At 46.8% G+C, this 18,772-nt stretch overlaps 1 protein-coding gene and 1 long non-coding RNA gene across 2 annotated transcripts in view; one reads left to right on the plus strand and one right to left on the minus strand.

Moving 5' to 3' along the window:
• Positions 1 to 12,330, plus strand: part of LOC308580592 (uncharacterized protein) — a 39,605-nt gene extending 27,275 nt beyond the window's left edge. Inside the window, exons 4-7 of the mRNA XM_081182467.1 lie at positions 6,765 to 6,875; positions 8,572 to 8,670; positions 10,012 to 10,104; positions 10,811 to 12,330. Of these exons, the coding sequence (XP_081038593.1) occupies positions 6,765 to 6,875; positions 8,572 to 8,670; positions 10,012 to 10,104; positions 10,811 to 12,060 (1,553 nt within the window). The 3' untranslated portion in view covers positions 12,061 to 12,330. The remainder of the gene's footprint in view (positions 1 to 6,764; positions 6,876 to 8,571; positions 8,671 to 10,011; positions 10,105 to 10,810) is intronic.
• Positions 12,331 to 15,872: 3,542 nt separating this feature from the next.
• LOC308579991 lies at positions 15,873 to 18,405 on the minus strand. The gene is made up of 2 exons (XR_014004666.1): positions 18,186 to 18,405; positions 15,873 to 16,935 (listed from the first exon to the last, which is right to left on the minus strand). It is a non-coding gene; the product is annotated as an uncharacterized lncRNA (long non-coding RNA).
• Positions 18,406 to 18,772: the final 367 nt, after the last annotated feature.

Consider the following 18,772-nt stretch of genomic DNA (forward strand, 5'->3'; position numbering starts at 1 on the left):
GGCTGGGCTGGATGAATCCCAAGCCGGAATTAAGATTGCCGGAAGAAATATCAACAACCTCAGATATGCAGATGACACAACCTTGATGGCAGAAAGTGAGTAGGAATTAAAGAACCTTTTATTGAGGGTGAAAGAGGAGAGCGCAAAATATGGTCTGAAGTTGAACATCAAAAAAACGAAGATCATGGCCACTGGGCCCATCACCTCCTGGCAAATAGAAGGGGAAGAAATGGAGGCAGTGAGAGATTTTACTTTCTTGGGCTCCATGATCACTGCAGATGGTGACAGCAGTCACGAAATTAAAAGACACCTGCTTCTTGGGAGAAAAGCGATGGCAAACCTAGACAGCATCTTAAAAAGCAGAGAAATCACCTTGCCAATAAAGGTCCATATAGTTAAAGCTGTGGTTTTCCCAGTAGTGATGTATGGAAGTGAGAGCTGGACCATAAAAAAGGCTGATTGCTGAAGAATTGATGCTTTTGAATTCTGGTGCTGGAGGAGACTCTTGAGAGTCCCATGGACTGCAAGAAGATCAGACCTCTCCATTCTTAAGGAAATCAGCCCTGAGTGCTCACTGGAAGGACAGATCATGAAGCTGAGGCTCCAATACTTTGGCCACCTCATGAGAAGAGAAGACTCCCTAGAAAAGACCCTGATGTTGGGAAAGATGGAGGGCACAAGGAGAAGGGGACGAAAGAGGACGAGATGGCTGGACAGTGTTCTTTAAGCTACCAGCATGAGTTTGACCAAACTGCGGGAGGCAGTGGAAGACAGGAGTGCCTGGCATGCTCTGTTCCATGGGGTCACAAAGAGTCGGACACGACTAAACAACTAAACAACAAAAAAACTGTAAAAATAATATAAAAAATAATATTTTGGTATGGCAGTAAAGTTATTTAGAAAGAACTAAGGAATAAATGGGAGGTTGGGTTTAATGATAATGAGTTATTTTTTTTTACTGTAACATGCAATTGCAATCTCAAATTTGTGTCATATTCTTTATCTTTATCTTAATAATAAAAATAGATAGTTTAAGTTTTCTTTTCTTTCCCCCTTAATTTGTACTCTTTATTGGTATTGTCTTTTTGTAATATTTTTTTCCAGTTATGTAATTTCCCCCCCAGTTATGTAAGAGAGCTTCTTTCACTTCTTTCATTTAAATTCACGTAAATACAGAGATTACAATTACTTCCTGGCTTTCCGACTCTTCCTGCATCTGTATTTTATGCAAGGAGTAAAAATACATCTAATCCCAAGCTTTAGGAAGAAATTTCTGACTGCAAGTGAGATGAGCTACCTTGGAAGGTGGTGAACTCTCCTTCATTTTTTTAGGTTTTTCAGCAGAGGTCGGGTTTTTTTCTGCATTGCAGGGGGTTGGTCTAGATCAGGGATTGTCGATCTGGTTCCTACCGCACACTAGTGGGCATTTCAGGATTCTAACTGGGCAGTAGGGGGTTCGGAATCCTCCTTCCATCAAGTCCTGGTGGGCGGTAAGGAAATTTTACCATTAAGAAAGATGCATTAGTGGGCGGTAAGTATAAAAAGGCTGACTACCCCTGGACTGGGACGCGGTTGGTGCTGTGGTCTAATCCACAGAACCTAGGGCTTTCCTATCAGAAGGTTGGCGGTTTGAATCCCGTGACGGGGTGAGCTGCCGTTGCTCGGTCCCTGCTCCTGCCAACCTAGTAGTTCGAAAGCACATCGAAGTGCAAGTAGATAAATAGGTCCTGCTCCGGCGGGAAGGTAAACGGCGTTTCCATGCACTGCTCTGGTTCGCCAGAAGCGGCTTAGTCACGCTGGCCACATGACCCGGAAGCTGTACGCTGGCTCCCTTGGCCAGTAAAGCGAGATGAGCGCCGCAGCCCCAGAGTCATCCGCAACTAGACTTAACGGTCAGGGGTCCCTTTACCTTTTTTTTTTCCAATTCCAAGCTTTCCATTTCCAGCTCTATCGGACTGTGGTCCGAGATTACTTTCGGTCTTATTTCTATTAATTTAACTCTTGGACATAATTCACTCGAGATCCATATCTGATCTATCCGTGACATCGACTGGTTAGGTCCGGAATGAAAGGTGAATTGTTTGTCTAGCGGATGTCTGAGGCGCCAAATGTCTGTCAAATTGCAGTTTTCCATCATTGAGAAGAAGGATTTTGGTAGTTTTCCTTCTTTACTTACTCCTTTCCTAAGTCTATCCGCTTCTAGAGAAACCACCCCATTCATGTCACCCAATAAAATGATTTTTTGGTCCAAATATTCAAGTAGTTTCTCTTCTAAGTTTTTAAAGAATTCAGTCTTATTACCATTTGGAGCGTAAACCCCAACTACAACCAGGTTTTCTCCCTGCCAGTTAAGACAAACCGCTATCACCCTCCCCTCCTCGTCTTTGAAAATTGTTTTGGCTTCAATCCTGTTTTTAATGTATAATACCACCCCTCTTTTCCTTTCCTTATCAGAAGATTCAAATTCATTTCCCAATCTTTTATTGATTAACACTTTTTTATGCCTTCTAGCCATGTGCGTTTCTTGTAGACAGATAATGTCCAGATTTTTCTTTTTCAGAAATTGCTCAATTTTATTCCTCCTTTTTTTTCGTTCATCCCATTAATATTCCAGTTCCAAATTTTTAACCCCATGGTGTCTAACTCTCGCCTAAGCTTTCCTTTTCTTTATAAATTCGCTGGGTCTTCTTCTTCCTCCTCTTCCTCTTCGTCCGATCTGCTTCCTCTACCCTCCTCCTCCTCCCCCCCTGTTCCTGGTTCTCCTGGTAGTCTTCCCTCTGCTCCCCCTGCTCCGTTCGCCTCTACTCTCAATTCCTTATATTTCCTCAGAAATTTCCCGGTTTCTTCCAGGTTTGATAACCTGTGCCTCTTGCCTCTATACATAAATGATAATCCTTCCGGGAATTCCCATCTAAATTCAATTTTTTTTTTCTTCAATGTCTGCGCCAATGATTTGTAAGAGTCTCTTCGTTTAAGTAATCTGATTGGGATGTCTTTAAAGATGATTATGCAGTTCCCATCTATGTACAGCCTCTTTTCCCTATTCTTTTGAAGAATCCTATTCCTCATTTCTTTATCCTTAAATGTAATCAGGCAATCGCCTGTGAATTTCTTTACTTTTGTTGTTTTAACACGCATTCTGAATGCGTCCCTTTACCTTTACCCCTGGACTAGATGATTCTTGTGGTCCCTTCCAACACTACATTTGTATTATTCTTTGACCTTGAGTTTCCGGTTCTGGTCTTGCACCATGGCGGCAGCTCCCTCGACATTGGAGGCAGGCACAATTGAAGGGGTAGGGAACGAAAGGGTTTAAGCATTCCTGGAAACCTCCTGGGGTACGAGGGAGCAGGCTGACCCGCAGCCGTCTCAACGGCTCACTCCCACGCAGATCAGCATGGGGGCAGATGGAGGAGTTGGGTAATCACCTTTGCCATGATGCAACCCCCTCGGACCGCCATCAAAAGCGGAGGTTCTCCTTATAATTGGATTTTATTGGCCGTGCACTGGAGGAGATGTGGACACTAGAAGCTATATGTGGTTTGAAAGGAGTGAAGGTGGGGAGAACCTTGTTTTGACCGATGTCGTTGGGAAACTAGAGCTTAACCCCACCACCACAAAAAAGGAGTGTGGATTTAAGGAGGTGTTGACATACAACCTATTTTTAAGAGGAAGGACATTGGCTAAACAAAAAAACGCTATCATAGAGGTGAGAGGAATTACACAAGGGCACATGAATAGCAGTGGTCCCTGAATGCTTGGAGAGAAAAACCCTTCCCGTCTAAGACAAGGAAGAAAGTTGTTGATCAACTAAAAGGAGGCCTGTTGTTTATCTTGAAGTGGGATGGAGGGGGAGCTGAGTTGAGGAGGACGGGACTTCATCTTGTGACTTCAGGTCCGCCCTGAACCACGCTGGAATGACAACATTGGGACAACATTCCTACTGCCCAAGGTTGCAGTAGGAAAAACATCAGCGGCAGAGATATACCCATTTTGACTCTCCTGCACCCTATCTTCATAACGTAGCAATTATAAAATATAAATGCGCATTTACTCTCACAAGATTGAATATACTGCCTTCGGTTGTACTTGAGGGACAATTCCAACAAATTCCACACAAAAAACGATTATGTCCCTGTGGAGATGGCAGTACCGAATCAGTGGCGCATGTCCTTCTGGTTTGCATTCTTTATAAATATTTGAAGAGTGAGGTTATCACCCCTATTTTATTGTCCATTCCGGGTCTCCCAGCCACTGTCACAGTGTTTTTTTCTCTCAGCAGACCAAGATGAGCAAGTGACATCAAAATTTGCAAGGTTTTTAGCTGGGGCAATTAGAATAAGATCCACTATCTGACTATTGATTCAAAACCCCAAAATGTACTTTATATAATTGCGTTTTTATCTTTTCGCCGCTTCCGCGCATGCGTTTGACATCATTTTGAGCACCTGCACATATGTGAGCGGCGAAACGTGGAAGTAAGGCGCTCCGTTACTTCCAGGTCGCTGCGGAGCGCAACCTGAAAATATTTAAGCTGAAGCGTATTCATCCCGAGGTATGACTGTACTAGGATAGAGAGCTGACTGCACCTGTGATTTTACAGTGGTATACGCTTCAAGTTACATACGCTTCAGGTTACAGACTCCGCTAACCAAGAAATATTGCATCAGGTTAAGAACTTTGCTTCAGGATGAGAACAGAAATTGTGCTCCAGCGGCACGGCGGCAGCAGGAGGCCCCATTAGCTAAAGTGGTGCTTCAGGTTAAGAACAGTTTCAGGTTAAGAACGGACCTCCAGAACGAATTAAGTACTTAACCCGAAGTACCACTTTATGATGCACAATTTTAATCAATGTGTGCCTCTTTCCAACGTGTGTATGGAGGCCAAGTGATGCTAGACACACACACACACACACACACACACACACACACACACACACACACAGAGCACAAATCTGCTAGGCCACATTCACACCACATATCCAAAGCCCCATGAAACCCCCTAAGATTTCTGGGAGCTTGTTTTGCTGGTTAAGGGTGCTGAGAGTTGTGACAATAAACTATTGTATGGGGTGCAGAGTTTGACACACAACTTTTGCAGGGGTTACATTTCGGTGATAGGTGTGTAAAGTCGAAATCACATATGGTCAGGACAAGCCCCTGGGAATGACCCCCACCCAAGTTTTTAAAGCTCTCTGCCCTGTGCAAAAAGAGCTTTAAAACTCTCTGCCGTCTATGCCTGCAAGTCAATTGTATATATTTTTACTTTTTCGGTGTTTTCTTCCCCCTGTAAAGGATCAGGACTGTGCAATTTTGCAGCTAAGCGATAGTGATGGAGCAGGGTGAGCTTGGCACCGGTTTTGTGTCTCTGCTGGTTCTGTGAAGCTGAAATGATACATTTGCACCAGCCACTTCTTGCTGGATTCTCTTCTCGCCTGTTACTTTTGCAACAACAACAACCCTGTGAGGTGGGCTAAGCTGTGACCAAAACTGCACATCCTTATAGTGTTTTTCTGTGCCCCTCCCGCCCTTTATATCTTCTCAGTAACCTTGTGAGGGAGGGGGGCGCTTTGAGGGGTCCCCATAGGCAGAATCCGCAATGTCTCCAGCACCACGCAGTTTGGGTGGGGGTGGGAGAGACGCTGGTTCTTTAAGGGTTAAAAGGAGCGATTATATTATGACAGAGGACTTCCTGGGGGGGGAGGGGAAAAGCGTCACTTCCTCCTCCGTTTGTCACATTTGACAAGCTGCGAGGGAGGAGATTTTGCAGCGCGGAAGACTGTGCTTTTTGCAAGGTAGGAAAAGAGGGATATATTTGGGGGGGGGGGAAGGGGCTCCCGTGTCAGAGCAGCTGCTTCGCAGGAGAGAAGCCCTCCGGGAGAGGGCAGTTTTGCAAAGGGGCAGCGGTGGGAGGGCGCATGCGTGGGGTTGCCCCCCCAATTCAGCCCCCCAAGAGCTGCGATGAGTGCAAAAGGCTTTAAGGGGTGCAGGGGCGCCCCAGGAGGAGAGCAGGCGGGGGAAGAGGCAGTTTTAGGGTGGGCTAGGAAACCCCCCTCCCTAAAAGGAAAGGAGGGGAAGAGGAGGAGGGAGACATTCATGTTTTGGGGAAAGAGGGGGAGGGGGCCAGGGTCAACTGTAAACTCATTTCAGCTCTACAACGGCATGGGCTCTTTTATCTTCGATGCCTTCCCTGTCTGGGGGGGTTCAGGAGGAAAGCCCCCAAGGAGGGCGCAGTCTCTCTGTATAGCAGACCAGCCCTAGGAAGGAACCAAGGTGCTGGGAGAGATGGAGGAGGGAAGACTTTAAGGATGGGAAGAGGAGAACCACACCACTGGCCATAAAATGTCATCAGTTTCTCACCACCAGCAACTGCTGCAGCAGAACTGGGGGCTCCAAGCGCACTGAGCTGCCTACACAGTCATACCCTTGCTCCACCTGGGCTACTATTGTCCACACGGACCGGCAGCAATTGCTCTTCCGGGTTTTCAGACGTGGTTTCTCAGCCCTGCCTGGGGACTGAATCTGGGGCTTCCTGCCTGCGGAAGAGATGCGCTGCCCTCGAACTACAGCCCCTTCCCCTAAAGTGGGGATGGGGGGAAAGGAAATAAATGTTTTTAATGGTGGTGGGAAGAAGATCCTCTTTCAGGCATGACTCCACTTTTCATGCATGGCTTCACAATCACCAGGAAAATGTCTTGGGCAGGAAACTGACTGCAGGGCCTCTGAGGCTCTCTTTTCTTCTTCGGGAACTTCTGAGCTCTTCAGTCCAAGCGAGGATGGAAGGAGGAAGATGGACGGTTGACCTGGTCAGGCTGTCTCCTGCGTCCCTCCAAGCAACCTCTGAGCATTGCCTCCCAGGACCCTCAGAGACATCTGGTGAGTTCCTAGGAAGTGGAGATAGGGACTTGGAGGGATGGAGAGTGGAAGCAAGGAATAAGATAAAGGGGGGGGGGAGGTTTTACTGTGGAGGCTGTGGGTGGGCCCCCGATATATTGGGAGGCATCCCCTCCGGCAGGAAAATCCCTGGAGGGGCTCTGAAGCCGCCTTTGCTTCTCTCTCACCCCGAAAACCTGCAGCTTGTTTAAACTTCTGAGTCCTGCAAAATAGTTCCAAAGAAGCTGGATTTGTGGTGCTAGAAAGGACCTGAGCTGGGACTCCCCACCTCTGAGGCTGGGAGAGGTTGGCTGAGTTTCAGGGGGTTGGGGGTGGAGAAGGAGAAATGGAAGAAGAAATGAACCCCTCCCTTCAGCAAGCAGAAAAGACAGGAGAACATACAATGCAAGAAGGTCTTGACTTGGAGGAAGGCAGGGGAGAGGTCTTCTCCAACGTCTATCCCCTGGAGCAGGCACCAATATGTTGCCAGAAGAGGAGGAATAGGCAGAGGATCCCTATATAGATATAAAAACAACTGAGTTCAATGGGATCTACATTCAGGTCATTACTGTGCCTCCCATGCCATGAGGCCTGGGTGCAAGGCCCATTTCACCTGGCCAAGGGGGTGGAGCCCAGGCTCACCTTGAACAGCCGAAAGAGGCTCCTGGGAGGCCACTGGGACATTGCTGGAACAACTCTTGGGTTGGGGCAACTGGCTAAAATGCTTTAAACGGTTCTGATTTTGGTTCCTCTATTTTGTTTTCGTCGGGTTGGTGTTGGTTAATTGTTTAGTTGGGGGCGGTGGTTATTTTAATTTGGGTATAACTGTAAACATGTCGTTGTTGCTATTCTTATTGTTGGTTTGTTTGTTGCCTGTATAGGATATTTCTGTTTTTTCTGTTTGATGTTTTGTTCTGTTATTATATATGCTCTTAGCCGCACTGGGTGGCTGTGAGAAGCCCACCAGATTGGGGGATATAAATTTTTAATATATGCCCCATTTGGGCTTCTGCAGGGGCTGGAGAATATCTAGGGCAGAGGAATCCCTGCAGCTTCTCTGAGGCTCCTTTTACTCCTCCCTCCCTCCCTCACAGGGAACCTGCAGCTTCTTTAGGATTCTGAGCTCCTCCGGAAGGATGAAAGAGGCTGATCCTCTTTCACCCTCTTTCTGCTAACAACAACACCTTGAAGATCCTGGGCCCCAGGGAAATTAGACTGGCCTTGGCTAGAGCCAGGGCCTTTTCAGCCGTGGCCCCGGCCTGGTGGACTGCTCTCCCACAAGAGACCAGGGCCCTGCGGGATTGGACATCTTTCCGCAGGTCTCGCAAGACGGAGCTGTTCCGCCTGGCCTTTGGGCAGGATGGAGTTTGACTTACTTTCCTTTGTATAAAACAAGCCCGAAGGAGGCCCCCAACCTGCTCACAGGTCCTTGTATGATCAGTGGAAACAGTTGGTCCTGGGGTCCTGGCAAGTATTAACCACTCTGAATTCCAACCTGATAATTGCCAACTGCTTAGATTTTAACTTGTCTGAATTAATTTTAAGATGTATTTTAATTAATTGATGTCTGTTTTATGCATATTGTGTTGTTTTTATGATGCTAGCCACTCTGGGCCCTGCCTCGGCCGGAGAAGGCAGGATACAATAATAATAATAATAATAATAATAATAATAAATTATTTTATTTATTCTCCTGCAGATCTAGCGAGGATGGAAGGAGGAAGATGGACAGTTGACCTGGTCAGGCTGTCTCCCACCACCTCTGACTGTTCTCTCCCAGGACCCTCAGAGAGATCTGGTGAGTTGCAGGGAATGGAGATGGGGACCTGGGGAGATGTTGGGAGTGAGGAAGCCCCCCTGGCGAGAAAAGGAGGAGGGCTGCAGGGCCAGAGTTCTGGGCTGTGAGAGATGAAAGGTAGAAAAGGAAAGGAATGTTTTTCAGTGGTGGCATGGGCGCAAGATTTTTGGTGGGGGCGGCAGGCCTTTTGTTAGGGGGGCAGCACTGGCATGATTGGCCAGTTAGTTAAGTATTTCTAATGTTTTACCTGATCTGGGGGGCTGCCCCCCACCCCTCCTTGGCTATGCTCATGAATGGTGGTGTGAAGAAAATTCTTTTTCAGAGTATAATGTTGTGTTGGGTCCTGAATCTTCCGACACTCACTGGTATAGCTGCAGCAATTGCCAGATGAGGGACTGAATGGGCTTCATCTCAGTATGGAGACAGATTTCCCCCCAGTTTGCAGCAGCCAAGCTGCCAGGTCAGCAGTGAGAAACTTGTGGGTCATGGCAGCAGTCCCTCTCTAGCCCACAAAGCCATTTTCCTCAAACCGTGTTCTGCTGCCCTACATATCAGAGGTCAGGGGCCAGGATGTGACTGCAAAGGATATGTATCAGGATCCCGAAAGTGCACCGCTGATTGTTCCTTGGCACCTGAGACTTTCTGTCAGTGCAGGTCAGCTGATGAAACCTTATGATTATGATGCAGCACTTTGGGATCTTCACTAGTTGCAGATCTTGCAAAAATCCCTGTAATTGCTCTTATAAGTCTTATTAGAGGAATGTCTTTTTCAAGAGTGCAAAATGTTTATTCACCAGCTGATGTCGCTGTTTGAGTCACTCCCTCTCTGCGATTTTCGACCCCCTTCTCAATCTATGTCCGTCTATGTCAGTCTTATGCAATTCATTTCCGTTCCTCAAACCAGGAAATGTCGGTCTAAGAAAATGTCGGAGCGCGTGAGTCAGCAGAAGTACCGTATTTTTCGCCCCATAGGACGCTCCGTCCCATAGGACGCACCTAGTTTTTTGGGGGGGAAATAAAGGAAAAATTTTTTTCCTTTATTTCCCCCGCAAAAGCAGGTCGGGGAAACCGAACAAGGTCAAGGAACAGCGGGATGGCGATGCTGCGCCTCCCTGCTGTCCCCCGAGCTTGTGGGGCTCGCCGATGTCTGCCCGGCGCGAGGGGCACTCTGCTTCAGCGCACTCCGCCCCCCGGGTGGCATTCTGCTATCCGCAGCGTGGGGAGCCCTGGGGGCCTGTGTTTTAAATATGTTGTTAGCTGCATCGAGCCCGGTTTTCTGAACCAGGAAGGGTGGAGTATAAATAAAAAAATATTTATTTATTTATTATTCTGCAAACCTAGCGAGGATGGAAGGAGGAAGATGGACAGTTGACCTGGTCAGGCTGTCTCCCACCACCTCTGACTGTTCTCTCCCAGGACCCTCAGAGAGATCTGGTGAGTTCCAGGGAATGGAGATGGGGACCTGGGGAAATGTTGGGATTGAGGAAGCCCACCTGGCAAGAAAACAAGGAAGGCTGCAGGGCCAGAGCTCCGGGCTAGCAGAGATAAAAGGTAGAAAGAAAGGACATGAATGTTTTTTAATGGTGACATGGGCATAGTCAGAGTTTTGGGGCTGTTGTCTACCAGCTCCATCACAGGCTAAGTCCCTACCTGCACACAGATTGTGGTACATGCTATGGTTATCTCCCGCTTGGATTGCTACAATGCGCTCTAGGTGGGGCTGCCTTTGAAGGTGACTCGGAAACTACAATTAACCCAGAAAGCAGCAGCTCAACTGGTGACTGGGAGCAGTTGCCAGGAGCATATAACACTGGTCTTAAAGGATCTACATTGGCTCAGAGTATGTTTCCAAGCACAATTCAAAGTGTTGGTGCTGACCTTTAAATCTCTAAACGGCCTTGGCCCTGTAGACCTGAATGAGCATCTCCACCTCCTTCGTTCTGCCCGGACAATGAGGTCCAACTCTGAGGGTCTTCTGCTGGTTTCGTCACAGTAAGAAGTGAAGTAGTGGAACCAGCCCTGTGGAACACCCTCCCTTCAGATGTCAAGGAGATAAAGAACTACGTAGCTTTTAGAAGACGTCCGAAGGCAGCCCTGTATTGGGAACTTTTTAATGTTTGCTGTTTTCCCTTAATTTTAGCAGGTGATGACCAGGATAATAATGGTTCTCGGGGCTCATCAGAAAGAAATAAGCATGAAGCGAAGAGAACAAATGATAGCCCTTTGTGTGGCAAAACGTTCAAAGGTAATTCGAGCCTCAGCCCACACTGCAGAAACCACTCCGAGGAGAGACTGTGTAAATGCTTGGTGTGTGGAAAGAGCTTCAATGACCGCTCAGGCCTAAAATCACATCAAAGAATTCACGCAGGACAGGAATCATACCAATGCCTAGAATGTGGAAAGAGTTTCAAGCGCCACTCCAACCTTACAACACATCAGGTAGTCCACAGCAGGGAGAAACCACATAGGTGCTCTGAGTGTGGAAAGAGCTTCAGTTGCAGGAGAAACCTTACAGAACATCAAAAACTTCACACAGGGGAGAAACCGTATACCTGTTTGGACTGTGGAAAGACCTTCCGTCACAGCGCAAGCCTTGCTTCGCATCAAAAAACCCACACAGGGGAGAAGCCGTATAAATGTTTGGAGTGCGGAATGAGCTTCGCTCACGGCTCAAGTCTTATATCGCACCAAAGAATTCACACAGGAGAGAAATCTTATAAATGTACAGAGTGCGGAAGGAGCTTTGCTCACAGTGCTAGCCTTACTTCACATAAGAGAACCCACACAGGAGAGAAACCATATAAATGCTTGGAATGTGGAAAGAGCTTCAGTCAGGGTTCACACCTTAGTTCACACAAGAGAACTCACACTGGTGAGAAGCCGTATAAATGCTTTGAGTGTGGGAAGAGCTTCAGTCAGAGTTCACACCTTAATGTGCATGAGCGAATCCATACAGGGGAAAAACCATATAAATGTGTGACATGTGGAAAGAGCTTTAGTAACTGCACATACCTTGTTTGCCATCGCAGAATCCATACAGGAGAGAAGCCATATAAGTGCTTTGAGTGTGGAAAGAGCTTCAGCCAGGTTACAAGCCTTCATATACATCAAAATATTCACAGAGGTGAAAAACTGTATGCATGTTTTGAGTGTGGAAAGAGCTTCACTCAAAGCTCAACCCTTGAACGTCATCAAAGAATTCACACAGGGGTGAAACCATATACCTGTTTTGAGTGTGGAAAGAACTTCAGTCACAGCACAAGCCTTGAACGTCATCAAAGAATTCACACAGGGGTGAAACCATATACCTGTTTTGAGTGTGGAAAGAACTTCAGTCACAGCACAAGCCTTACATATCATCAAAGAACTCACACGGGAGAAACCATATAAATGTTTGGAGGGTGGAAAGAGATATGCACAGGGATCTAAGCTGACTTCTCGTAATACACTCAAAAAGTAAAACTCTCTCTAAAGTTTATCGCCTCCTCCTCCACTGGGAAGTCGAGGAGGAAGAAGTTACATCAGCCATGATAAAGCGGTCTCACGACTTTGGGAATGTTATAATAATGTCCCAATGGGAAAATCTGTGGAAGAACAATTGGAAATTTACCACGTGCTATGCCATAAGGGAAAACCTTTTTAAAAATGCAGCACCGGTGGTATTTACCGTATTTTTCGCACTATAGGACGCACTTTTTCCCCTCCAAAAATGAAGGGGAAATGTGTGTGCGTCCTATGGTGCGAATGCAGGCTTTGGCTGAAGCCTGGAGAGCGAGAGGGGTCCGTGCGCACCGACCCCTCTCGCTCTCCAGGCTTCAGGAAGCTATCCCAAGTCTTGCAAGCCCGGCGGGATGTCCCGCGGGCTCGCAAGGCTTGCGGGCAGCAGCCTGCACCCAAAAGCTGGGGACAGCGGGGAGGTGCAGAGCCGCCACCCCGCTATTCCCCGACCTGATCTGGAGGCTGGCGGGGGGAGAAGCAAGCCTGCTTCTCCCCCCCCCAGCCCCACAAGCTCGGGGGATAGGGGGATGGCGAAGCGCCGCCATCCCGCTATTCCCCGACCTGATCTGGAGGCTGGGGGTGGGAGAAGCAAGCCTGCTTCTCCCCCCCACCATCCCCACAACCTCCAGATCAGGTCGGGGAATCGCGGGATGGCAGCGCTCCGCCATCCCGCTATTCCACGACCTGATCTGGAGGCTGGGGGTGGGAGAAGCAAGCCTGCTTCTCCCCCCCACCATCCCCACAACCTCCAGATCAGGTCGGGGAATCGCGGGATGGCAGCGCTCCGCCATCCCGCTATTCCACGACCTGATCTGGAGGCTGGGGGTGGGAGAAGCAAGCCTGCTTCTCCCCCCCCCAGCCCCACAACCTCCAGGCTTCAGGAGAGCCCCACCGCCAGCCCCACAAGCTCGGGGGACAGCGGGAGAGGCGCAGCGCGCCCTTCCCGCTGTCCCCCAACTTGGTTAGAAGGCTGGCGGGGGGAGAAGCCTGCTCCTCCCCGTCGCCAGCCCTGCAAACTCGGGGGACAGCGGGAGAGGCGCAGCGCGCCATTCCCGCTGTCCCCCGACTTGGTTTGGAGGCTGGCGGAAGGCTTCCTCCTCCCCCAGCCCCGCAAGCTCCCAGAGCGATGCCAAAGCTGCGCGCAGCTTCGGCATGGCTCTGAGTCCCGTTCTGGGGGAGGGGGAAGCTCGGGCTTCCCCGCCCCAGCCCCGCGCCTGGCGGGGGGGGGGGATAAATTTTTTCCCCTTTATTTCCCCCCCCAAATCTAGGTGCGTCCTATGGACCGGTGCGTCCAATGGTCCGAAAAATACGGTAACTTCATGGAAATTAGCCAAAATGTACAAAGGAGCCAAAAGTTACTGTTGTGGAGATCAAACAGGCTCACTGTATCATATATGGCGGCAATGTAGCAAAATAAAATTTTGGGAGGAAATCCATTCAGAATTAGAAAAAAAATTAAGACTTTCCTTTACAGTGGTACCTTGGGTTAAGAACTTAATTTGTTCTGGAGGTCCGTTCTTAACCTGAAACCGTTCTTAACCTGAGGTACCACTTAAGCTAACGGGGCCTCCTGCTGCTAACTTGCGATTTCTGTTCTCATCCTGAAGCAAAGTTCTTAACCGAGGTACTATTTCTGAGTTAGTGGAGTCTAACCTGAAGCATCTGTAACCTGAGGTGTCTGTAACAAGAGGTACCACTGTAATAGAAAGCCAGAGGCACATTTGTTGGGGATCACTGACTCAGATATTCCAAAACAAATTAAAGGTATTTTTCTGTATGCAACAGTGGCAGCGAAAGTCCTTATAGCCATCAAGGTGGAAAAGCAACATAATTCCTTCCAGTCAGGAGTGGATTCAAAAATTGACTGAATATGCTGAACTAGATAGCTTATCAGGAAAAAATAAACCGAGAGCTGAATTTGTATCAAAATGGGAGGCCTTTAGAATATATCTTAAACAAAACTATTCCATGTTAAAATCTGCAGCTACTTTAGAGTGATCTTAGCAGTCTTTATTAATTGCGTATATAAATATTACTAAACTGTGTAATAATAAAGGACAAAAATAATAAGGACCTAACAGAAGCAGAAGACATCAAGAGGAGGTGGCAAGAATACACAGAGGAACTATACCAGAAAGAAATGGATGTCTCGTACACCCCCGGTAGTGTAGTTGCTGACCTTGAGACATCCTGGAGAGTGAAGTCATATGGGCCTTAGAAAGCACTGCTAATAATAAGGCCAGTGGAAGTGATGACATTTCAGCTGAACTATTTAAAATGTTAAAAGATGATGCTGTTAAGGTGCTACACTGAACAAGCCAGAAAGTTTGGAACACTCAGCAGTGACCAGAGAATTGGAGAAGATCAGTCTACATCCCAATCCCAAAGAAGGGCAGTGCCAAAGAATGCTCCAACTACCGCACAATTGCACTCATTTCACACACTATCAAGGTTATGCTTAAAATTCTACAAGGCAGGCTTAAGCAGTATGTGGACCGAGAGCTCCCAGAAGTGCAAGCTGGATTTAGAAGAGGGAGAGGAACCAGAGACCAAATTGCAAACATGCGTTGGATTATGGAGAAAGCTAGAGAGTTCCAGAAAGACATCTACTTCTGCTTCATTGACTATGCAAATGCCTTTGACTGTGTCGACCACAGCAAACTATGGCAAGTTCTTAAAGAAATGGGAGTGCCTGATCACCCCATCTGTCTCCTGAGAAATCTCTATGTGGGACAAGAAGTGACAGTTAGAACTGGATATGGAACAACTGATTGGTTCAAAATTGGGAAAGTAGTACGACAAGGCTGTATATTGTCTCCCTGCTTATTTAACTTATATGCAGAATTCATCATGCGAAAGGCTGGGCTGGATGAATCCCAAGCCGGAATTAAGATTGCCGGAAGAAATATCAACAACCTCAGATATGCAGATGACACAACCTTGATGGCAGAAAGTGAGTAGGAATTAAAGAACCTTTTATTGAGGGTGAAAGAGGAGAGTGCAAAATATGGTCTGAAGTTGAACATCAAAAAAACGAAGATCATGGCCACTGGGCCCATCACCTCCTGGCAAATAGAAGGGGAAGAAATGGAGGCAGTGAGAGATTTTACTTTCTTGGGCTCCATGATCACTGCAGATGGTGACAGCAGTCACGAAATTAAAAGACACCTGCTTCTTGGGAGAAAAGCGATGGCAAACCTAGACAGCATCTTAAAAAGCAGAGAAATCACCTTGCCAATAAAGGTCCATATAGTTAAAGCTGTGGTTTTCCCAGTAGTGATGTATGGAAGTGAGAGCTGGACCATAAAAAAGGCTGATTGCTGAAGAATTGATGCTTTTGAATTCTGGTGCTGGAGGAGACTCTTGAGAGTCCCATGGACTGCAAGAAGATCAGACCTCTCCATTCTTAAGGAAATCAGCCCTGAGTGCTCACTGGAAGGACAGATCATGAAGCTGAGGCTCCAATACTTTGGCCACCTCATGAGAAGAGAAGACTCCCTAGAAAAGACCCTGATGTTGGGAAAGATGGAGGGCACAAGGAGAAGGGGACGAAAGACGACGAGATGGCTGGACAGTGTTCTTTAAGCTACCAGCATGAGTTTGACCAAACTGCGGGAGGCAGTGGAAGACAGGAGTGCCTGGCATGCTCTGTTCCATGGGGTCACAAAGAGTCGGACACGGCTAAACAACTAAACAACAAAAAAACTGTAAAAATAATATAAAAAATAATATTTTGGTATGGCAGTAAAGTTATTTAGAAAGAACTAAGGAATAAATGGGAGGTTGGGTTTAATGATAATGAGTTATTTTTTTTTACTGTAACATGAAATTGCAATCTCAAATTTGTGTCATATTCTTTATCTTTATCTTAATAATAAAAATAGATAGTTTAAGTTTTCTTTTCTTTCCCCCTTAATTTGTACTCTTTATTGGTATTGTCTTTTTGTAATATTTTTTTCCAGTTATGTAATTTTTTCCCCAGTTATGTAAGAGAGCTTCTTTCACTTCTTTCATTTAAATTCACGTAAATACAGAGATTACAATTACTTCCTGGCTTTCCGACTCTTCCTGCATCTGTATTTTATGCAAGGAGTAAAAATACATCTAATCCTAAGCTTTAGGAAGAAATTTCTGACTGCAAGTGAGATGAGCTACCTTGGAAGGTGGTGAACTCTCCTTCATTTTTTTAGGTTTTTCAGCAGAGGTCGGGTTTTTTTCTGCATTGCAGGGGATTGGTCTAGATCAGGGATTGTCGATCTGGTTCCTACCGCACACTAGTGGGCATTTCAGGATTCTAACTGGGCAGTAGGGGGTTCGGAATCCTCCTTCCATCAAGTCCTGGTGGGCGGTAAGGAAATTTTACCATTAAGAAAGATGCATTAGTGGGCGGTAAGTATAAAAAGGCTGACTACCCCTGGACTGGGACGCGGTTGGTGCTGTGGTCTAATCCACAGAACCTAGGGCTTTCCTATCAGAAGGTTGGCGGTTTGAATCCCGTGACGGGGTGAGCTGCCGTTGCTCGGTCCCTGCTCCTGCCAACCTAGTAGTTCGAAAGCACATCAAAGTGCAAGTAGATAAATAGGTCCTGCTCCGGCGGGAAGGTAAACGGCGTTTCCATGCACTGCTCTGGTTCGCCAGAAGCGGCTTAGTCACGCTGGCCACATGACCCGGAAGCTGTACGCTGGCTCCCTTGGCCAGTAAAGCGAGATGAGCGCCGCAGCCCCAGAGTCATCCGCAACTAGACTTAACGGTCAGGGGTCCCTTTACCTTTCCCCCCCCCCCAATTCCAAGCTTTCCATTTCCAGCTCTATCGGACTGTGGTCCGAGATTACTTTCGGTCTTATTTCTATTAATTTAACTCTTGGACATAATTCACTCGAGATCCATATCTGATCTATCCGTGACATCGACTGGTTAGGTCCGGAATGAAAGGTGAATTGTTTGTCTAGCGGATGTCTGAGGCGCCAAATGTCTGTCAAATTGCAGTTTTCCATCATTGAGAAGAAGGATTTTGGTAGTTTTCCTTCTTTACTTACTCCTTTCCTAAGTCTATCCGCTTCTAGAGAAACCACCCCATTCATGTCACCCAATAAAATGATTTTTTGGTCCAAATATTCAAGTAGTTTCTCTTCTAAGTTTTTAAAGAATTCAGTCTTATTACCATTTGGAGCGTAAACCCCAACTACAACCAGGTTTTCTCCCTGCCAGTTAAGACAAACCGCTATCACCCTCCCCTCCTCGTCTTTGAAAATTGTTTTGGCTTCAATCCTGTTTTTAATGTATAATACCACCCCTCTTTTCCTTTCCTTATCAGAAGATTCAAATTCATTTCCCAATCTTTTATTGATTAACACTTTTTTATGCCTTCTAGCCATGTGCGTTTCTTGTAGACAGATAATGTCCAGATTTTTCTTTTTCAGAAATTGCTCAATTTTATTCCTCCTTTTTTTTCGTTCATCCCATTAATATTCCAGTTCCAAATTTTTAACCCCATGGTGTCTAACTCTCGCCTAAGCTTTCCTTTTCTTTATAAATTCGCTGGGTCTTCTTCTTCCTCCTCTTCCTCTTCGTCCGATCTGCTTCCTCTACCCTCCTCCTCCTCCCCCCCTGTTCCTGGTTCTCCTGGTAGTCTTCCCTCTGCTCCCCCTGCTCCGTTCGCCTCTACTCTCAATTCCTTATATTTCCTCATAAATTTCCCGGTTTCTTCCAGGTTTGATAACCTGTGCCTCTTGCCTCTATACATAAATGATAATCCTTCCGGGAATTCCCATCTAAATTCAATTTTTTTTTCCTTCAATGTCTGCGCCAATGATTTGTAAGAGTCTCTTCGTTTAAGTAATCTGATTGGGATGTCTTTAAAGATGATTATGCAGTTCCCATCTATGTACAGCCTCTTTTCCCTATTCTTTTGAAGAATCCTATTCCTCATTTCTTTATCCTTAAATGTAATCAGGCAATCGCCTGTGAATTTCTTTACTTTTGTTGTTTTAACACGCATTCTGAATGCGTCCCTTTACCTTTACCCCTGGACTAGATGATTCTTGTGGTCCCTTCCAACACTACATTTGTATTATTCTTTGACCTTGAGTTTCCGGTTCTGGTCTTGCACCATGGCGGCAGCTCCCTCGACATTGGAGGCAGGCACAAATGAAGGGGTAGGGAACGAAAGGGTTTAAGCATTCCTGGAAACCTCCTGGGGTACGAGGGAGCAGGCTGACCCGCAGCCGTCTCAACGGCTCACTCCTACGCAGATCAGCATGGGGGCAGATGGAGGAGTTGGGTAATCACCTTTGCCATGATGCAACCCCCTCGGACCGCCATCAAAAGCGGAGGTTCTCCTTATAATTGGATTTTATTGGCCGTGCACTGGAGGAGATGTGGACACTAGAAGCTATATGTGGTTTGAAAGGAGTGAAGGTGGGGAGAACCTTGTTTTGACCGATGTCGTTGGGAAACTAGAGCTTAACCCCACCACCACAAAAAAGGAGTGTGGATTTAAGGAGGTGTTGACATACAACCTATTTTTAAGAGGAAGGACATTGGCTAAACAAAAAAACGCTATCATAGAGGTGAGAGGAATTACACAAGGGCACATGAATAGCAG

The sequence above is a fragment of the Podarcis bocagei genome (assembly GCF_964188305.1).
Source record: "Podarcis bocagei genome assembly, chromosome: 2".
Taxonomy (NCBI): Eukaryota; Metazoa; Chordata; class Lepidosauria; order Squamata; family Lacertidae; genus Podarcis; species Podarcis bocagei.